The 21,715-nt window shown below is 47.4% G+C and overlaps 1 protein-coding gene and 1 pseudogene across 1 annotated transcript; both read right to left on the bottom strand.

The window, feature by feature from the left end:
* The window catches only part of LOC140995770 (peptidyl-prolyl cis-trans isomerase-like), a 23,818-nt pseudogene extending 3,330 nt beyond the window's left edge, over nt 1–20,488 (bottom strand).
* Nucleotides 13,535–18,298, bottom strand: ppiaa (peptidylprolyl isomerase Aa (cyclophilin A)). The gene is made up of 4 exons (XM_073465853.1): nt 18,138–18,298; nt 16,225–16,344; nt 14,908–15,080; nt 13,535–13,941 (listed from the first exon to the last, which is right to left on the bottom strand). Exons 1-4 carry the CDS (start codon nt 18,204–18,206, stop codon nt 13,809–13,811), a joined length of 495 nt encoding a protein of 164 aa, XP_073321954.1. The 5' UTR covers nt 18,207–18,298; the 3' UTR covers nt 13,535–13,808.
* Nucleotides 20,489–21,715: the final 1,227 nt, after the last annotated feature.

The raw sequence follows: 21,715 nt of genomic DNA, 5'->3' as shown, positions 1-21,715 counted from the left end.
AGAGGAGAGGAGAGAGGGAGGGAGGAGAGAGGAGGAGGAGAGGGAGGGAGGGAGGAGAGAGGAGAGAGGAGAGAGGAGAGGAGAGAGGGAGGGAGGAGAGAGGAGAGGAGAGGAGAGGAGAGGAGAGGAGAGGAGAGGAGAGGAGAGGAGAGGAGAGAGGGAGGGAGGAGAGAGGAGGAGGAGAGGGAGGAGGGAGGAGAGAGGAGAGAGGAGAGAGGAGAGGAGAGAGGGAGGGAGGAGAGAGGAGAGGAGAGGAGAGGAGAGGAGAGGAGAGGAGAGAGGGAGGGAGGAGAGAGGAGGAGGAGAGGGAGGGAGGGAGGAGAGAGGAGAGGAGAGGAGGTGTCAGTCAGCTGATGTGATCCCTGTCCCCCCCCCCCCCCCCTCGTTAACCCACTGCAGCCTCGCTGGTCTCGTTGGTCTGCAGGTCCGTGGTGGTGCCGGGCGGCTCGGTGCTGGTCAGCTTGGTGCTGGTCAGCTTGGTGCTGGTCAGCTTGGTGCTGGGCGGGTCGGTGCTGGGCGGGTCGGTGTCGGGCGTCGGGTCGGTCCGGACCTCCTGCAGGCTGAAGGTCGTGTTGTCGAACAGGGACAGCAGAGGAGGGAAGGGGGGGGTCGGGGCGCTCTGGAGCTTTGACCTGAGGGGGGGCGACTGTGACGGCACTGTGCCCACACGTGGTGCACCGAGGCTGGGCAGAGGGAGCAGAGAGGGCTGGGCGGTCTGGGGCTCCGGACTGGGATGCTCCATGGCGTAGAGGAATGTTGGGATGATTGGCACTGAGGGAGGAAGATTGATTGATTGATTGATTGATTGATTGATTGATTGATTGATTGATTGATTGATTGATTGGTTGATTGATTGATTGATTGATTGATTGATTGATTGATTGATTGATTGATTGATTGGCTGGTTGTCTCAAGGAGCCATTTTGTGTCTATGTTCAACACTTTGTTAAAGGCAGAATAACGACAGCGCTGGTTCACTCCGACTCGCTCGAACCACCTGAGAACACAAAATGGCTCAGGGTTTCTTCCTCACTCGCTCCTCCTCAGCCGCAGTGAGCTGCGCTGCCACCGGTGGCTGTGAGACGTATTACAGCAGTAAAACTGGAGTCCGCTTCACAGCGTCACTCAGGACGTGAGACTCTGGGGACAACCTGCCATATTCAACCTAAATATTCAGTTATTATTCATATTTGTTTAAACTTTTGTTATTTTTGTGACGAACCTTCTTGGAAATGATCAGAATATTATTCAGAAATTAAATCTGCTTCAAAAGAGGTGATGAGCGAGTGAAGATGGATTCATTCATTCATTAGGAAACTAAACCGACTATTTCAAGCTGCAGAAACACATAATGAGCAAATAAAACCCAGTGAGGAGAAAAGAGCAGGAGAGATCTGATCTGAGAGAGACCGGAGGAGACAACGGTGGACCGAGACCGGACCGTTTAAAGTTCAAGGTCAGGAGGTCGTGTGTGTGTGTGTGTGTGTGTGTGTGTGTGTGTGTGTGACCTCTGCAGCCTTCACATTCAGCTCTGAGTCTAACTGCTGACGACAACTTTGACCTGCAGGTTTTCAGTTGCATCACAGAGCAGCTGAGACTCCGTCAGAGGACGATCGCCACGTGGCCAAAAGTCTGTGGACAGCTGAGCACAGTGTAACCTGCTACTGTGTGTGTGTGTGTGTGTGTGTGTGTGTGTGTGTGTGTGTGTGTGTGCGTGTGAACTCACCGACCACAGTGAGCAGCATGTTGTCAAGCAGCAGAGCGACACACACCACGACCAGGACGAGTCTGGGAGAACCTCGACTCTGATCGAGCCACGCCATGTCTACACACACACAGACACACACACACACACACACACACACACACACACACACAGATTATTAGCTTGTTTATTAGAGTTTCTCATGTTGTCTCATGAACTTTATACAGATTATATTCTATTAACACAACAAATATCGTCTTATTAAAGTGTTCAACACGTTTCTTTAATATCACCGGTGACAAATATCATAGTATCATAACCACTCAATAAAAACTTAATGTGACAGTGAGACATGCTAACATCCCTGAGAGGCTGCACCAGTGCTACATGCTAGCATCAGCATGCTAACATGCTCAGTGACAATGCTAACATGCTGATGTTTAGCAGGTATAATGTTCGCCATGTTCACCATCACAGTGTAGTTTATTTTTGTCATTTCCCAACTTATAAAAACGCAGATACACTAGACAATAAATTAACGTAATGCTTTCTAGCTTCAGAAAAACAAGCAAACAAACAAAACAAATAAACAAAGGTGTAGGCCGAAGCCTTTACACCAACCCTTTTAACATTAATTATATTTTGTCAGCTGCCTTTAAATTAAACAGAGCAATAACAGAAAATAACAGCAACTAAGAATATACACATTTTAAATACAAAAAGTAATAGTTCAACAAATAGTTCAGCATGTTAGCTGAGGCTGATGATGTCATCAGTCCTGCAGGTATGAGGACACATGGACATGTGGACCTGATGATGGCGCTAGATGAAACGTCAGAGGACCAGCAGAGGTCTGATTCATCCTGCGGGGAACATGAACGCCACAGAGCTGTTGACGTGTCAGTCTGGAGTCAGGACGTCTCTGTGTGAGCGCCCTCAACTGGTCAGTGACATGAACATGGTGAACAACGACAGCCAGTGTCGGAACAGTTCAAGACTTTTGGACTTGTGACTATACAATCAGTCTCATTACTGCACTCACAGCTAGCTTAGCTTAGCCTAAAGACTGGCAGCAGGGGGAAACAGCTAGCCAGTCTCTGTCGTGTCCCCACACCTGTCAACAGACTCCAGATCAGACACAAACGCACTGTTCTGAGGGTTTGAGTGTGTCGGCTCAGACTAATATCTGCAGTGTGTGATAATAACAGAGCGTGTTGTTGTTTTATTAAAGATCAGGCGTGATATGAAGGAGCTGCAGCTGCTCTCCGCTCGGTTCCTTTATTACAACACGGACACATTATGAAGCCAAATCACAAACACGTCACACAGCTGGAGACACTGACTCGACTGCACACGTCTCAGTAAAGCTCTCCTGTTCAGTCTTCATTTGAAATCTTAAATGTTTTTTATTTTTCACTAAATATTTGCAAAGATTTCTTTAATGTTTTAAACACTTAAGTCCGACCTGAGTCCAGCGCTGAGACACTGTAAAGTCACGTCACACTGGCAGTTCTCCTTTGCTGACCTGATGGGGGCGCTAACACAGAATTTGATCGATCGTCAACCAACAGAGAAGAAAATAGAAGAGATTTAATCAGGTATGTTAGCGTCACAGCTCCAGACTTACACATGTCAACAGCTCTGTGATGTTCATGTTCCCCTCAGGATGAACCGCATGTCCATGTGTCCACATACCTGCAGAACTGATGACATCATCAGCCTCAGACACTGTTTTATTTTTCAGTGAAATAACTGAATTTTATATTTGCTTTATCTCGTTCAGAGTATATTTAGATTTGTGAAAATGATTCAGTTCAACATTTAAACTTTCAGACTCTCCTCGTTACTGCGAACACGACCCGGCTGACTGTTTACTGGCTGTCTGTTCTGACTGCTGATTGTTTTAGAGGCTCGTTCCTCCCTCACTAACACGGTTATCTCACACACACACACACACAGACACACACACACACACACGCACACACGCACACACACACGCACACACACCTCCTTTCATTCTCTTATCTCTGTCCATCTCGTTTGCTTCACCCCCCTCTCTCTCCCCCCTCCCCCTCCCTCCCCCTCCCCCCTCCCCCCCTCCCCCCCCCCTCCCCCCCCCCTCCTGTTTGATGGATAATTGATGTGAAATGTAATTTAGTCTCTGAATGTTCAGTTTGACGCAGCAGAGAGAAACATGACGACGTCTGCAGATCAATATGTTTCCTTCTCTTTGTCAATTTTAAAAAGTAAATAAAAATATGAAACAGACGATCAATGATCACACGAGCTGATGAGATCAATAATCAGTACGCATCCAGAAACATTTCATCCTGACGGAAACAAGAATAGAGACTCAAATTAAACTGAATGAAAACAGCAAGTAGAATAAAAACAATGAACAAAATCTGAACATCAGGACGTCAACAATAGATCCAGAAATATATATAAAGATATAATAAATCAATAATACAAATATAAAGAAATTAAAACAAGTGAAGGAAACATAAAACAAATACAACAAAGCACAGTGAATCCCGTTCAGGAAGATTAAAAACATGAATAAATCTGATACGTCTAAATTAAATACAAGAAATTACACTAAAAATACATGAACTGTAAATATATCTCAACATCTGCGAACAGAAACGCTCGACGGACACAAAACATGCAAGAAATAAAAACTCACATTATAAAAATGAGAACATAAAAAAAACCTACAGAAAAACTGAGCAAGATCAAACTTTAAATAATAAAACACAGAAAATAAAACACAGAAAATAAAACACAGAAAATAAAACACAGAAAATAAAACTGATAATATTCTGAAAAAAAGCACTAAAATCTAAAAAATAAAAATAAATAAAAAGACTGAAGCTGATTCTGAACCTGAACCTGATGGACTCACATCGGATCAGAATCTAAAATAAAACATGAACTTCCAGCAGCGACTGGACCGACGGACAGAGACACAGACAGGTGGGTCCTACCTGGACGACTGATGCTCCTGTTGTTCTTCTCTGAGCTGCTGACGGACCGATAACAGCCTCGATCTGACCCGAGGGGAGGAGGAGAGGAGGAGAGGAGGAGAGGAGGAGAGGAGGAGAGGAGGAGAGGAGACGAGGAGACGAGGAAGGACTGAAGGAAGGAGGAGGAGGAGGAGGAGGAGAGGAGGAGAGGAGGAGAGGAAGGACTGAAGGAAGGAGGAGGAGGAGGAGGAGGAGAGGAGGAGAGGAAGGACTGAAGGAAGGAGGAGGAGGAGGAGGAGGAGGAGGAGAGGAGACGAGGAGACGAGGAAGGACTGAAGGAAGGAGGATGTTTCCTTTATTCTGATAAAAACAGACAATATGGAGACACACACTAACACACATCTACACACAAACACACACCAGCAACGCAAATGATACACCCTCTGACCTGTGTGTGTGTGTGTGTGTGTGTGTGTGTGTGTGTCAGTAATTGTGAGCATCTGCTGTCCTTTTATTGTAGCCCTGGAACAACCTGCAGGCTGGAGACCTTATCACACACACACATCTACACACACACACACGCACACACACACACACACACACACACACACACACGCACGCACGCACGCACACACACACACGCACACACACACACACACACACACAGGTCTGTGTACACTGCTGTTCTCTCGGCCCAGCAGGCTTCAGGCTTCACGTATGTTTGTTGAGGATCTCTGCGTGTGGCAGCAGTGTACTGAGACCAGCTGCTGACTCACAGTTCTCAATGCTGCGTTCACGTTTTCTGTCACTGTCGCTACATTTCTTTGTTCCTTCAGGCTCAAAGTTCTGTTCTGTGCAGTGACACCGCTGTGTTCTGCTCCGGTCCGGTTTAGAAACATCGTGGTTTGTCCTAAATGACCTGGTTCTGTCTCCTCAAACACAGCTGGAGACGGTCCCATCGTCTTGTTTCACACTACAAACACTGAAATGTGGCTTCAAACATCGGTCTCTGCCGGAGCGCCGACACAGATCCAGTGTTTCAGGCTAGAATATGTTGACACACCGTCTTGAACAGTGGTCTCTGGCTTGGCAGCCTTCTTGTCTGGCTGTCAATAAAAACTATTCAGCGGTTTCACGCCTAAAATCTGTGTTTTAGATTCATATCAGTAACACTCGGGTGGTGTAGAGTTTGTTTCGTGAAGCGTCACAGACACTGAACCTCGTGGAAGAGGCAGAGGACGGTCTCAGTCCGGACGCTCACCGACCCATCGTCCTGCTGCTGATTCATCCGGACGTTTAAACCTCAAAGATCGACGTGGACTTTGACTCTGTGAGTTCACGTTTGTCGTCCTGCTGAGAAATAAGAAGCATCATAAAACATATAATCACATCAGGACCTCAGATATCCTCCAAACATCTGGTCGGCCGCCTCTCTGGCCACGACAGAACCGTCCTCCTGTGTCGTGGACAGCTGTGTGATTGGCTGGGACACCTGTCAATCAAACAAACAAACACACCTGGACACATTCTTCTCCATTTTAAATCTCTTTATTGGAAGAACGATTGTGTTGGATTTGTGTGTTCAGAGACGCTGAGCTGAGATTACTGTTCACCTGTTTGGTGTCGTCATGAAGCGGATTCACTTCTGTCTGTTAATCAGCTTTAATCACCTGTAAACACTCACACATCCGCCGCCTGACACACAGCTTCAGCTCTAATGAGTCTTTATCGTAACATTTAAACCACATAAAGTAAAACCACACACACACACACACACACACACACACACACAGACGGCTCTACCTGTCTCGTGTCTCCAGGTGTGTTTTAATCTCTCTGTGGTCTCTGCGGTGTCACGTATCAAACGTGCCGCCTCACCTGAGGCCGCGAGGCTTCCAGGAAGGAAGCGAAGGCGGCGCTGTCTCCACCGACTGATGCGGTCGAGCTTCAAACGCACCTTCAAAACTTCTGAGAGACAGGCAGCTGAAAGAGGACGGATCAGAGGGGAGGACAGGGCTATAAAAACAAACGCACCTGAAGGCAGCAGCCAGGTGGAGACCCAGCGGAGAGGAGCACAGATTCACCTTTATTCTCTCACACGCCTTTGAACAGCAGGTAGATGCTTTTTCTTGGAGGTTGCTGGAAGGATTTTAACAAATTCTTCTAATAACCAGATGAATAATCAGAGCGCAGCGTGAAGCTCATAAAAGTCCCTGAACAAAATCATTGAGGTAGAAGTGAAGTAGAGGAGAGAGTAAAGTGTGGCGAGGAGGAGATAACAACAGGATCCAGTGATTGATTACTGACAGAGGAGCGACTCGTCCATCAGCCTGAGGATGTGGATGTGGCGCAGCTTCCTGTGTGTGTCGCTGGTCTGTGGTCTGGCTCTGGACTCCAACACCATCAGATCCTCCAAAGAGTCGACGCAGCAGAGCTCCGAGCTGCCGGTAAGAGCATCGATACTTTACTGTGGCGCTTCTGTCCACCAGCCGTCCTGTCCTGAGACGTTAGAGATGTTTCCAGATGTTTTCTACTGTTCCTCTAAAAGTTGAGGAGAACTTGGCGAGGTTCTGCAGGAAGTAGATCCTTCTGTGCTGTGTTAACCAGGGTGCTGATGTGTGATGATCCCAGAACCTCAGAGTCCAGCTGCTCCACCTCAGCTCCACTCATGTAGACGGGCTGTTTGGTTTTGGTTCTCTGTTCGTTTCCTCCTGATCTGAACTGCCAACGTTGTTTACGATGCCGTCTGATGGTCTGTGGTCCTCACACTTCACTGGACAGTCTCCTGGTGTCTCACACTGCAGTCCTGAGCTGAAGTCAACAAACATCCTGATGCAGCTGTTCTTATCCTCCAGCTGTGCAGGCTGAGTGGAGGGCAGTCGATATGACGTCCTCTGTGGATCTGTTGGTTCTGAAAGTGTACTGGTGAGGGTCCAGGCCGGCAGGGATGTTGTCTTTGACGTGCTGGAGAACCAGTTCCTCTCACACTTCATCAGACGGGCTGAGAGCCACAGGGCGTCATTAAGACTCGACACAGCAGAGGTTCAGGTACAGGAAGGATGGAGGCTGTCTGGAGGCCTCCTGTGAGAGGGAGGTGTTCACACGTCAGTCACAACATCAGCTGGCTGATGGGCTCATGTCTTCAGTACACGGTCAGTACATCATCTGGACAGTTCACTGACAGTGTCCGGACCTCTGGAGGTGGAGCAGACTTCACAGCTGAGTTCAGCGTGGCCTCACACATGATGGGTTCTGTGATGTTCTGGATCTCCTGCCATGTATCTCTGGTGCTGTTGGTGTGGAGGCCTCTCTCCAGTCTCTGCTGATGTCAGCGCTCAGTCTGCTCTGGAGATGTTGTTTGCTTCCTTGTCACCTGAGCGAAGGGCAGCTGTGGGGGATGTATGATGGCACTGTTGAGAGTCATGTTGTCCTCCTGGGTCGCAGTCCTGAAGTCCAGAAGTCCTGAAGAGCTGCTGCAGCTTCATCTGTCCACTCTTTAACACTGTTTACTGGTGTTTTGACCCTTCTGATCAGCTGGGAGTAAGGAGCAGGAGAAGCAGGGAAATATGATCTGACGGGCTGAAATGAGGCCGGGAGGAGCTTCATGTGCAAACACGGTCCAACCCGTCTGAAGAGTCCACCTCGCCTCGTCCCACAGTCTTGTGTTCTGTCGGCTGCACTTCATCCGATCATTGTGCTTCATTAACATGTTGATGTGTTGATGTGTTTCTGTGTCATTGATGCGTGCTTCACAAATACAGGACGAGAAATAATAAAAATAAACTGTGTTTAGAAAGATCTATCGTTTGGTACCTTAGAGTCAATGGAGACAGAAACTCTCTTTGAGTTTGTTGTCGGCTTTTTGAACTTGTTAAATTCATGACGATGTTTTACTTTAACATCAGAGGTACTAAATGTGACATCACTCTGACCTGTCCAATAGGATCGTTCCAATGGCGAGCAGGTGGAGCGTCCTGTACGGCGGCGGCCGGAGACGAATTCCAACTCCAATCGAGAATCAACACCAGCATGTTCGACACCGGACTGCACCGTACCTGAGGTCGGTCACACAAACTTAAAGTATAAAATTACTCAGTAAACTGTTAATTAGCTTCTTCTGCTGTTTAAAAACCACATCTCAGGATTGCTCAGTTGCCATGGAGATCCACACGTGAACATGTGTTCGCTGGAAATGTGTAAAAAACACAAAAGAAGACAAACACTCGTAAAGATGTCCGTCAAACATGTGACGTCATGTTATTTTCACACGTAAAAAATTTGTGTGAAAATGTCCAATTAACGATCGTTTATCAAGTCTGTCACCAGAATGAACGTCAGAGTCTAATATCTGTCTGTCTGTCTGTCTGTCTGTCTGTCATCTATCATCTGTCTCTCTCTCTCAGAGTGGAGGATGCAGTAACAGAGCTCAGAGGAGACTGTCCACACAGGACAGACAGACGGACAGAGAGCGAGACACAGAGACAGACAGACAGATGAACACAGACGGCTTCAACAGGACTAAAGGTGAGTCACTGGAAGTCAACTACAAGTCCCAGAGTGCACTGCATGTTTTAAGAAGTGTTTGAAGTACAGGACTCTTCAGTCGTGTGTAAAGAGTTCATGAAGCAGCCGGAGCAGTGAGGGACACACATTAGTGACAACATGAGTCCACAAACATCAGGCGTAGAAACACTGACAGGGACATTTAAAACATTTACACCCTCGACGTGCGGTCGGCTGCACGCCATCCCCGAGAGAGCGCCACGCTTTCATAGTGGTCAAACTGTGTCATTACATCGTCACGTGACGCACTGCCACTTTTTCCCGTAAGCTTACATTGGCGCTAAACAGGAAGTTAGCCGTCTCGGTCGGTGGAAGTCTCTAGTGCTCACGCTCTGTGGATCACACAACACGGAGGATCTGAGTATCTTCAGACCCGGGTTGAGGAGGTGGAGCTTTACCTGCTTCATGCTCCACTGAGCAGCTTTCATAGGAATGAACGGAGCTCCGCCTCCAACGCCGTGTCCAGGTGTAATGTGACCTCATTGGTTCACGCTGACAGTCAGAGGTCCGAGTCGTGGCCGCAGCACTGTGATAATATCTGTATTTATGTCTCCAGCTCCAGAGATGTCGAGCTGCGTGCGGTCCGGTGACTGTGCGGCCGGTCTGTGCTGCGTCCGGTACCTGACCGGTAAGCGGTGTCAGAGGATCCCGGTGGAGGGCGAGGCCTGTCTGCTGCGAGGCTCCAGCAAACTGAGGAGGAAGCTGGGACGCTGCGACTGCGAGGCGGGGCTGACCTGCGTCGCCGTCAACCGGGCGGAGTCGGGAAAAGCCAAAGGTCAAGGTGTGTGTCAGCCCCAGAGGCAGGCCCAGAGGACAACAAGGCATTCTGGGAAGAAGAGGAGGACGGCAGAGAGCAGCTGCTGACAGATTCATGATAAACTCTGTAGTATTTGTACACATTTAATTTAAACTTGGTTCAGTTTGTAGAAAAATGTTGTTTCATAATGGTCTCATGCTCGAGGCTCAGTTACATCATCACCTCTGGCGGCCATGTTGGAGGCCCTGACTGTTACTGTTAGCTTGTCGTTAAGCTAACAAGCTTCTGCTCAGCTGATCGTCAGACTGTCCACATCACACCTGAGAGACGCTGACGGTCCGACGGCCTCGACAACACTTCAGATATTTCTCCATTAATGTTATTTTAGTCAATAAACAGTATGAATGTAGGTTGTATTATAATAATAAAGAGTGCATATGACTTACTGACTGCTGTTTCCTCTTTCTGCCTTATTAAAGTCAAATATACTGAATAATAATAGTAACAATAATTAGGAACTTTTCCATACACCATGTTTCAGTGCTTTACATGGTTGAAACAGGATTAAAAGATTCTTCTTACGTTTTTGAACTTTTAAAGAACGTTATGTGAGGATATTAATATTAAAATTAATATGTAAAAACATCAGTTATCTGCTCCCAGGACGGTCAGAATCAGCTGATAGGACCGCTAACTGCGTGGCTAACTGAGCTAACTGAGCTAACTGACGGTACCAATTCTTCTATAGTGCACCCTTAATTGCAATTATGAAAGCAACTTTAATGTTATAGTTAGCATTAGCATTATGCTAGGTTAAAGGAGCACATGGAGTTTTATTGAAGAAATGTTAATGAGCAGAGAAAGATCCTCATTGGCTGATTTTAAACAAACTAAATAACCAAACTCTCTTTGTTTTCATGACCGAATAAACAAACTGACAATTTGTTTTTTACTTTGTTTATATGTGGCGGACCCTGCCACCTTTCTAGCTTCAAACTGTGTTTCCTCTGAGAACAGCTTGTTTATTCACTGATGGAGAAAATACATATTTCTGTAGTAAGTTACTTTCCATATTTATATTTTTGAACATAACGTCAGAATATTAGTTCAAAATTAACTAAAATAATCGGCAGGATGTGAAAAACATCAGTTTGACATGAAATCAAAGATATGTTGTGTTGCAGAGTCACACCTGGTGCTTCAAAGAGTGACAGTTCATTAAAAGTCTTACTGGACGGTCCTGAAGGTTTCTGTGAGGAGTTTCCTCTGAAGAAAATTAAGAATATTTCATTTAATAATAATAATGAGACGCTGCATCAGATGTCAGCAGTTATGTTTCACAGAGAAAACCAAAGCTGCTTTTATACCATCCACGTTAAAATACAGAGATAAATAGTTAGTAGAAAACTATTGCATCGTTTTAATATAGAAAAATATAGATAGAAAAATATAACATGTTGGGTCACAGCAGACGAGCTGTATGGAGACATCTGATGTTTAAATCATCTCCAGCTGCTTCAGCTGTTCAGCAGAACGCTGCAACTCTGTTTTACTGTGAAGCTCCAGAAATGTTCTGTGGACTACGAGACTTCACCTGACTTTATATCATCAGGAGGAGATGATGGCTGAGCCTGACTTTATATCATCAGGAGGAGATGATGACTGAGCCTGACTTTATATCATCAGGAGGAGATGATGGCTGAGCCTGACTTTATATCATCAGGAGGAGATGATGACTGAGCCTGACTTTATATCATCAGGAGGAGATGATGACTGAGCCTGACTTTATATCATCAGGAGGAGATGATGACTGAGCCTGACTTTATATCATCAGGAGGAGATGATGACTGAGCCTGACTTTATATCATCAGGAGGAGATGATGGCTGAGCCTGACTTTATATCATCAGGAGGAGATGATGGCTGAGCCTGACTTTATATCATCAGGAGGAGATGATGACTGAGCCTGACTTTATATCATCAGGAGGAGATGATGGCTGAGCCTGACTGTATATCATCAGGAGGAGATGATGACTGAGCCTGACTTTATATCATCAGGAGGAGATGATGACTGAGCCTGACTTTATATCATCAGGAGGAGATGATGACTGAGCTGACTTTATATCATCAGGAGGAGATGATGGCTGAGCCTGACTTTATATCATCAGGAGGAGATGATGGCTGAGCCTGACTTTATATCATCAGGAGGAGATGATGGCTGAGCCTGACTTTATATCATCAGGAGGAGATGATGGCTGAGCCTGACTTTATATCATCAGGAGGAGATGATGACTGAGCCTGACTTTATATCATCAGGAGGAGATGATGACTGAGCCTGACTTTATATCATCAGGAGGAGATGATGGCTGAGCCTGACTTTATATCATCAGGAGGAGATGATGGCTGAGCCTGACTTTATATCATCAGGAGGAGATGATGACTGAGCCTGACTTTATATCATCAGGAGGAGATGATGGCTGAGCCTGACTGTATATCATCAGGAGGAGATGATGACTGAGCCTGACTTTATATCATCAGGAGGAGATGATGACTGAGCCTGACTTTATATCATCAGGAGGAGATGATGACTGAGCTGACTTTATATCATCAGGAGGAGATGATGGCTGAGCCTGACTTTATATCATCAGGAGGAGATGATGGCTGAGCCTGACTTTATATCATCAGGAGGAGATGATGGCTGAGCCTGACTTTATATCATCAGGAGGAGATGATGGCTGAGCCTGACTTTATATCATCAGGAGGAGATGATGACTGAGCCTGACTTTATATCATCAGGAGGAGATGATGACTGAGCCTGACTTTATATCATCAGGAGATGATGGCTGAGCCTGACTTTATATCATCAGGAGGAGATGATGGCTGAGCCTGACTTTATATCATCAGGAGGAGATGATGGCTGAGCCTGACTTTATATCATCAGGAGGAGATGATGGCTGAGCCTGACTTTATATCATCAGAAGAAGAAACAGTTAAAACACATTTGAACTGTTTCTTCTTCTGAATTAGGTGAAGCTGTTGATCAGTGTGAAGCTGAAGAGCTCCCTCTGCTGGACCCTTCAGGTACCTCAGACTGTGTAGAAGACGGATCAGTTTAGTTTCAGCAGAAATATTTTAGTTACATTTTATTTTATTGACAAACTTCACGTTCTTTATGAACATGATTGTTTGTGTTGTTCAGATTCATCCTGAAGTTTTAATGAGTTTAAAATCAGCTGATGTTTTTCTCCGAGTTATTCAGATAATGTTGACTTGACAGATTTTTGGTTCTTTGAAGCTGGTTTAAAATGTATTATGGACTGTTGTCATAGCAACGAGCTCAAAGCTGGACTGGGACAGTTTAAGTTTACGACAGAAGTGTTTCCTCACTTGAACTGACGATGTCGTTCACTGATAAACATTTGATGTGAAATGATGGTTGTAGAGGAGAACGTGCAGCTTCTAGTGAAACGTGATCTGTTGGTGTAATAATCACATTTCTATAATTAAACCTTCTACATGCTAAAACAAAATGTGACAATCACACGTTTCCATCGTCAAGGCAACCGTTCTGTTTTATTTTCTTCATTTTTTGACATAAAAAAAAAAGTTGGGACACAAAAGTGGAAATAAAGACGTTAATGCAAAAGAAACTGTCAAAGTCACGAATGCAGCAACATGTCAACAGAATAAAAAAGGGGGGGTGGCGAGGGGGGGGGGGGTCGATCAATTCTCCATCAATAGGAATGTTGAATGGCGGCGAGGGGGCGGAGCCTACAGGGGTGTGGCTACAGGGCAAGCAGAGAGGGCGTAGTGTTGAGTTTAGAGCTGCCCGCAGTCGGCGATGGCAATCTTCTGCGAGGTTTTGCCGCTCTGGCTGCCGAAGGACTCCATCTTCTTCACCACCTCGAGCCCCTCGACCACCCGGCCGAACACCACGTGCTTCCCATCGAGCCTGCGGGGACAGACGGCGTTTAGAGACAACCAGCAGAAGTGTGAGGGTTGATGGATGTACGATAAAGCAGCTGGGTCAGAACACAGAATCAGAGGCTGAAAACTCTGATCAGCTCCAAACCCGACGTATTCAGGTGGAGTACAACCTGATGTGGATCCAAACTACATTCTGGATCCAGCAGATTCAAGTGTTTTATCTGATGTTGGCTCAGAGCGTGACCCATCTCAATACAATGGTACCACTTGCTAACCCAAGTCAAAATAAAGCAATTAAGTGGGCAGAAAATGTTTGCAGCTGAAACTCATCAGAAAATGACCTTAAAACTAAATCTGTTCTTGTGATCGTGAGATCCGGTCTCAGCTCCGCACAGGACACACGTTACTCACTTGGTCATTTTTGGACTAAAGATCAGTTTATTTATCTGCACTGCAGCAACGTTCTGCTTATCGAGTGCACACAAACCGTTTCAAATGTCATCTGAACTCAACGGTGGGGATGAAAAATCCAAACGTCCTCCACAACACTTCAACACAACAGGATTCAACACAACACTTCAACACAACAGCATTCAACACAACACTTCAACACAACACTTCAACACAACAGCATTCAGCACAACAGGATTCAACACGACCTCCTGCAGCTCTTTCCTTCATGTGGAGCCACTCGAGTGATTCAACATCAATACGATTCTTCAACGCTGCATTTTGTTTTAAGAGTTTAGCAACCGTTTGGGCGCTCAGTGATTGGAGGAGAGCAGCAGGTTCAGTCGACCAATCAGCCAGACAGAAACGTGAGCAACAGCCAATCACTGATGCCCATCGTCTGCGACTTCTTCTGCTCTGGTTGTTATTCTTCCCCTCAAAAAAGTGACTCCAGCGTCTGAAGCTCCTCGTTTTCATGTTTAACCTTTGTGCAAAGAGATGACGACCTTTAAGCCGACACATCTGCAGCGTGTGTTCTTACCATGACGTCTTGGCTGTGCAGATGAAGAACTGGGATCCGTTAGTGTTCGGCCCGGCGTTGGCCATGGACAGGATGCCTTCACAGGTGTGCTTCAGGGTGAAGTTCTCGTCAGCAAACTTGCTGCCGTAGATGGACTTCCCACCGGTTCCGTTGTGGTTGGTGAAGTCGCCTCCCTGCGAGTTAAACACAGACGAACTTTAATACTGGAGCTCGACAAACTGACCCGAACCAGACCGACCAGAACCATCGTCGGCGGACGTGCCTCCTGCTGATGGGGTCAGCACAGGTCTGTTCTGGAGGTTTTCAACCTTGTTCAACTGTGAAAAGTCAAAGTGGATCTACAAACTGCTGCGTGTTACCTGCTGTGGTCGCCTGCAGGTGTGTGTGTGACTGAAATCTATTTAAAACAAATAATGAATCAAAATCTCTTTTTTAATTAAAATGTAAGTTAACACAAAACTACTTCACAGACCACCTTTAAAATAAACGTCACTGCATCATTTAGGTCGATATATAACGACTGGAGCTCGTTTCTGAGGACGTTTCAGTCGGGACGAGATTTTATCTGCTGACATTTTAATTTAAGAAGTTTGTTTTGAGATCAGCTGCTGCAGCCTGTCGATCATTCACACGTCCACCAGTGAGATCCGGCTCCATCATCGCTGCCTTGTTTCTGCTCGGTGCTTTAGGTCGATAAACATCACGAGACGTTCGCAGGTTCGTACTTTAAAACACTTTCTAGTTCATTTCCTGAATGTTGTCATGGCGACAGAGACCGTTTGGTTCTGATGAGCCGGAGCGAAATGTTCAGGTCAGTCATTTACAAACTTATAGTTTTGTCTTTGAAAAAATAAAACCTGGATCTTGGGTCCGGTTTGGTTCTCAGATTTAGTTCAGATGAGTCGGGTCTGAAAGGTTTGGGTACTGGACGGGTTCAGGTCTCAGTTTAGTGCAGAACTCCATCCAACAGCACGAGTGGACACGTGAATGCAGACAGAAAGAAACTTCTGATTTATCTGATGATTTTAATCAGAGTTGATTTCAAATAACTGAATCTTTTTCACGACGAAGTTATTTTGTTAATGTGACGTTTTGAAAAGCTCAACTTTGTTCTCACATTTTAAAGACAAACGAAGGAAACGATCTGCAGGAAAATCTAAAGTTTCAGGTCAAATCATGAATCAACTCGTGGTCCTAAACTGGCTGCTTCGGCTTCAGTGTGATTACAAGTGGTCCAAAACATCTAAAACAGAAATCATCAAAAAACATCCAGAACTTTCAGCCACAGGACTTTGAACTGAACTGCAGCGGCCTCACCTGGCACATGAACCCCGGGATGATGCGGTGGAAGATGGAGCCCTTGTAGCCGAAGCCCTTCTCGCCGGTGCAGAGGGCCCGGAAGTTCTCCGTGGTCTTGGGCACCACGTCGGCCTCGAGCTGCAGAAACACACATGAACACGCCCAGAGTCAGTCCAACAAGGCGCCAGTGAACTGGTGCCGCCCAGAACACAAACAATTACAATAAAAAAAAGATTGCTGGAGGGTAAAAGTTGTGAATCAGTAACCAGTCAGTGAACATGTGGCCCGCTGCCAACCCGGCCCGGAGCCAAACCCGTGTTCAGATCCAGTGAACTTTGTTCTGTGTAGCAAGAGACTGAATAACTACGTCTGCACCAACCAGCACCAGCCAGCACCGGCCAGCACCAACCAGCACCAGCCAGCACCAACCAGCACCAGCCAGCTGCAACCAGCACCGGCCAGCTGCAACCAGCTGCAACTGTGAGGAGGAAACTCAAACTAAACTGCCTTCCTGATATCGTTCTGCAGCCTGAGGGCAGCAGTCCAAACACAACAGGTTCTGATGGGATCAGTGTGTGCTGACTGTGTTCTGTGATGGTGGAAACAGGAATGCAGCAATGCAGCACACGGATATCTGCATGCCCTGCATGGGGGGGGGGGGGGCTGCAGCAGACCAGCTGTGAGCTGCAGCTGGTCTGCTGCAGCCTGCAGCCTCCACCTGCTCACAGTAACACGACCCAGAACTTCAGAATTCACGAGCTGTCCAGCTCAGGTTACCTGATCCCGCAGCAGCAGCACGGACTGTGTGGACCTCAGAACCGGGAGGCTGGAGGTCTGCGGGTTCGGCCCAAACATCGGGAACGCCCATAACGAGGCACAGCTACGAGTGTGGGCACAAAATGGCTGGACGTGTTAGCCCCGTGCTAACTGCAGAACCGAGCGGGTTCGCAGCCTACGTGACAATGAGCCGGTACCGGTTCTGTAGCATCATGCGTCCTCACTGTGGACCAGAGTCCAGCTCTCCTACATCCGCTTGTTGTTACACTGCGGATCGCCCTCCTCCTCCTCCTCCCGCCCGCACCAGCACCGCGGAACTTTCCAGAACTGCTCCTCCATCTATGAACACCGGAACCAGCGCTGAACGTGCTGCGGGGACATTTCGTGTTTTACACCAGAACCATGACACACGTCAGAACCGAAACACTCCAGTGACGACAGCAGGTTTCCCTGCAACAAGGACCAGCGCGAGCGGTTCTGTACGCGCGGCCCACTGACGGAGCGGTCCGTTAGCATTAGCATTAGCTGAGCCCGTTAGCCAGCGGCGAACCGCTGCCGGACTGCTCGCGTCTTCACGACTAAAACATGGACTCACTGGACCACAGCGGGGCCGAACCCGCCGCAGTTCGGCGCTAACCGACGATTTAAAGCGCAGAGTGACTGAATGGATCTCAGCCGGTCCTTACAGAACAACTTCATTACACAACCGGTTCTGTTCTGGTCTCTCGTCCCACAGTCTGAGTACGAACATGTCAGCACCAACAACTGAACACGACCAGCGTCACACCTGTACGAACAACAGCGTGAAGTCCCGTTACCTGTCCCGGTATCTGTCCCGTTACCTGTCCCGTTATCTGTCCCGTTACCTGCCCGGTACCTGTCTCGGTACCTGTCCCGGTACCTGTCCCGGTACCTGTCCCGGTACCCAGCAGCGCTGGACGGAAGCCAGACACACGTGCACATGGTCCGATCAAGACAACAGAGCTCGTGACAGCTGAGCGAACCCGTCAAACGGACCTGAGAACTGGGCTGAACATCTGAACCCGGGTTTAACCTTCTGGAGCATCGGTACCGTAACGGTCCTACAGACAGCTGTTCTGCTCGCTGCAGGCTGACGGACCGCAGCCGGCTGACGGGCTGGACTCTCGGTTTACCTCCATCACGACCCGGCCCAGCGGGGAGCCGTTAGAAGTGACGTCGAAGAAGACTCGTTGCTTGGCCATGTCAGCGGGCGGGCTGAGCGGACTGGACCGGGCTGGAGCGGACTGGACCGGGCGGGCTGAGCGGTTCTCCGGCGACAAGAATCCAGCGGCCACAGGAAGCGGAAAAAGATGGCGCCGCGCGGATTAAGTTTATATAAAACGCCGGTGGGCGGAGCGACGTGACCGCGAGCCAATCGGTAACAGCGGAGGACTTAAAGGCGTCTGTTCCAGCCAATCATCGGCAGGAGCAGCGCGAGCGCCCTTTGTACCGGCTCCTCATTGGACAGACGCGTTTCACGGTGCGTTTGATTCGGACCTCTGAGTGGACCGCTGCCACGGAGGCTGGATGACGCAGCGGGAGCCGGTTAACACCGCCCCGCGGCGCCGTCCCGCTCGGAAACGTCAACTCACGCGTCCCGGAGCAGCGCGCGCGGCGGATCACTGACGGCTCGGGCGTCCAATACGCGCAGCGCACGCGGTGGGTTGACCTCAAGTCCCGCAGTCCGCGCACGTTCCCGCTGGTGGAAATATGTGTGCGCGCTCACGCGGTCAGGGCGCGGTCCTCCTGTTCCCGCACAAAGACAGAGCAAAGTTCACGCGGAAGTTTGTTCGGTCCGAAAATCACGTTGACGTCAGAGGTCAGAGGTCAGAGGTCACACAGGGCCTCTGACGACAACAGACACACTAACAGGCCGAACAACGAATCAGCTGTTTAAAGGTGCAACATGGACGAACTTTGGATGGAAATGACGTTAGCATGCTAACCAGCTAGCCTGGCCTGTCCTGGTCGAAAATGCTAGCGGTGTTAGCACCTACGCTTCCCTGGTGCTCCACAGTCCCGACCACTAGCCCCACTGCTGCCTGAGCTAACGAGCTAATGGTAGCCACTGTTAGCAGCATCGGGCGCTAACTGATGAAACGCTGCCCCTCGTTTGGTCTGATCATGACCTTGACAGGTGGCAGATTCTCACATATTGCAGCTTTAAGCATCTTTTGAACCAGTGATGGATCCTGATGAGGCCGAAGCAGAAGATGCTGCAGCTCTTATTCAAACGTACTCAAAGTTAGCATAGCATTGGCACGGCTAACGCAAAGGCCCACTTTAGTTACACACTGTTCTGACTCTGACTTTACAACTCGTGCATCGATCAGTTTATAGAAAACCTGGATAGTAATTGTGCAGTAAGACGCTCAGTGGTGGAGACGTTTAAGTCATGTGACCGTGATGTCGTCTGTCTGTAGCCTAGCATTAGCTTTTTACTGCTAGAATTCATCTGTGGAGATTATCTGGATGAACAGAACCTGGACGGATCAGAACCTTCAGATTATTTTCTGTGATAATCCAGAATCCAGTTCAATAATCCCACAGAGGAACCAGAGAGATGCTGACTGCAGTTAGCTGCAGACACAGACTCTGTTCAGGCTGATGTGTTTGTATCCCGTAGAGACGGAGATGTTAGAAACAGTAACTTTTAATTTAAGTGTTTATTGATTTATTTCAGGTTTGCGTGTTGAGACCTGCAGTAAACCACCACATGGCCTGCTGATAGAAAATGGCTGACGGTGGACCTGGATGCACGTGCAACCTGGATACAGCGCCGCCACTCAGCATTGCTTCGCTTTTTCCCAGTGGTCACTCGCGGTATTGCAGCTGAAAACTCATTTCCCTTTGTTGACAGACGCCTGCGGAGCCAAATTATTCTCTCTTTATTGTGAATTTTTGAGCCATGGAGGTTTTATGTTCGTACGAACTTCCTTGAGCTACATCGTGTAATCACAGCGTCACGTGACGCACTTGGGCCCAAAAACAATTTTCCCCATAAGCTTCTATAAAATGGTGGATACTTTCTTTTTGAGCGTCACAAACAGCAAAATGACTCGCTTGACGTAATTTGATCCATTTGGTCCGATTACATTTGGATCTCTAGAAGAGCCGCATGAGTAAATTACTTTCTCTATTCAACTTCTTTTTGTAGCGTGAAGCTCGACGTTACAAAGACTCAGTGACAAACTGAGGTGATAAAATACAAGCGGACTGAAAAAAAGAGGGTAGAAAGTGACAAGATATGATAATTAAATGCTAAATGACTTTTTGTTGTGAAAGATAAATGATGAATGTGACCGTCTTCATCAGATCGGGACTTTTTGAATCAATTGGCCTTCGTTATTATCATTTGTGATACCGGCTGACGGGCTGGACTCTCGGTTTACCTCCATCACGACCCGGCCCAGCGGGGAGCCGTTGGAAGTGACGTCGAAGAAGACTCGTTGCTTGGCCATGTCAGCGGGCGGGCTGAGCGGACTGGACCTAGAAAGTGACAAGATATGATAATTAAATGCTAAATGACTTTGTGTTGTGAAAGATAAATGATGAATGTGACCGTCTTCATCAGATCGGGACTTTTTGAATCAATTGGCCTTCGTTATTATCATTCAGTTTGTGTCACTTCAGCCCTCAGACGCACCGGGCCACAGCCGTCACTGGGTTCAGTATCCGGTCCTAAACAGTGTGGACGCTGATCGTCCTGCTGTCAGCTCGTCACGTCTCTTTTGATGAATTAAACACAAAGTCGCATAAAATGGTTCCTTAACCCCAAAACATAAAAGATCTTGTTCGCCTCTATTCTGTCATTGTTCTGGTTCATAATCCTTTTAAGCGAAACCGCTTCAGAACCTTCTTTTCCTTTGAGGTTTTACGCTGGTTATTTTTCCCATCTGGAGTAAACAGCTTTTTACTATCAATAATCTGAAATCATCTCTGCTGTTAATTTGTTACGAAGCAGCAGAATTTTATAAAGTGACTGTTTAAAGTGAGAACGAGGGTTCGGACCAGATGAGGTTGAGACCGTCCCGTCGCTGTCGGCGGTTCTTGTGGCCTTTCGGAGCCAGTTGTTCCTCTCAGGTCTCCAGTCGAGCTGCAGATCCTGAGGGAGGCGCTGGGTGACGGCAGGGGCTCGGTATCGATCGGTGACCTTTAATGACCTCTGATTGATGCTCACAGAGGCACCAGTGTGTGTGTGTGTGTGTGTGTGTGTGTGTGTGTGTGTGTGTGTGTGAGCAGAACTTTGCATCTGAGAGGCCGGAAGTGGAGAAAATCCTGCTTTTTTTGTCTGGGATCAATAATACTGATCTGATATTTGATCTTTTGTTCTAATTATTTACAGTTCCCACCTTCATACGTACTGCGTGTGTGTGTGTGTGTGTGTGTGTGTGTGTGTGTGTGTGTGTGTGATGTCATTAAAAACACTGTGCTCTCCTCTGTGTGTCTTTCCAGTGTGTTTATTAAATTACAAAGGTTATTATTATTATTGTTATTAGCATCATTACTGAATCATACAGTGTGATCATGTACAGTTTGATTCTTCCAGCGGACTCACTGGGACGTGGAGACGACACAACTGTCTGGACTCTAGTCACTTTACAACATACAGAGTAATGAGGAGGAGGAGGAGGATGAAGATGGACCCTCTGTCATCACCACACAGACCGACTGATCTCAGGGCAACAGTTTGAGACAATAGCAGCAACTT

The sequence above is a fragment of the Pagrus major genome, chromosome 5 (assembly GCF_040436345.1).
Source record: "Pagrus major chromosome 5, Pma_NU_1.0".
NCBI classification, from domain to species: Eukaryota; Metazoa; Chordata; class Actinopteri; order Spariformes; family Sparidae; genus Pagrus; species Pagrus major.
The sequence above is the reverse complement of the archived record's forward strand: the minus strand, read 5'-3'. Positions and strand labels throughout refer to the sequence as shown.

What these genes read in the sequence shown, in the direction of transcription:
- ppiaa (XM_073465853.1), bottom strand. Translation starts at nt 18,206, where the DNA reads ATGGCCAAGCAACGAGTCTTCTTCGACGTCACTTCTAACGGCTCCCCG. An exon ending in TGGGCCGGGTCGTGATGGAG is followed by an intron (nt 16,345 to 18,137) that starts GTAAACCGAGAG and finishes GTGTTTCTGCAG; the next exon opens with CTCGAGGCCGACGTGGTGCC. An exon ending in TGCACAGCCAAGACGTCATG is followed by an intron (nt 13,942 to 14,907) that starts GTAAGAACACAC and finishes CTGTCCCCGCAG; the next exon opens with GCTCGATGGGAAGCACGTGG.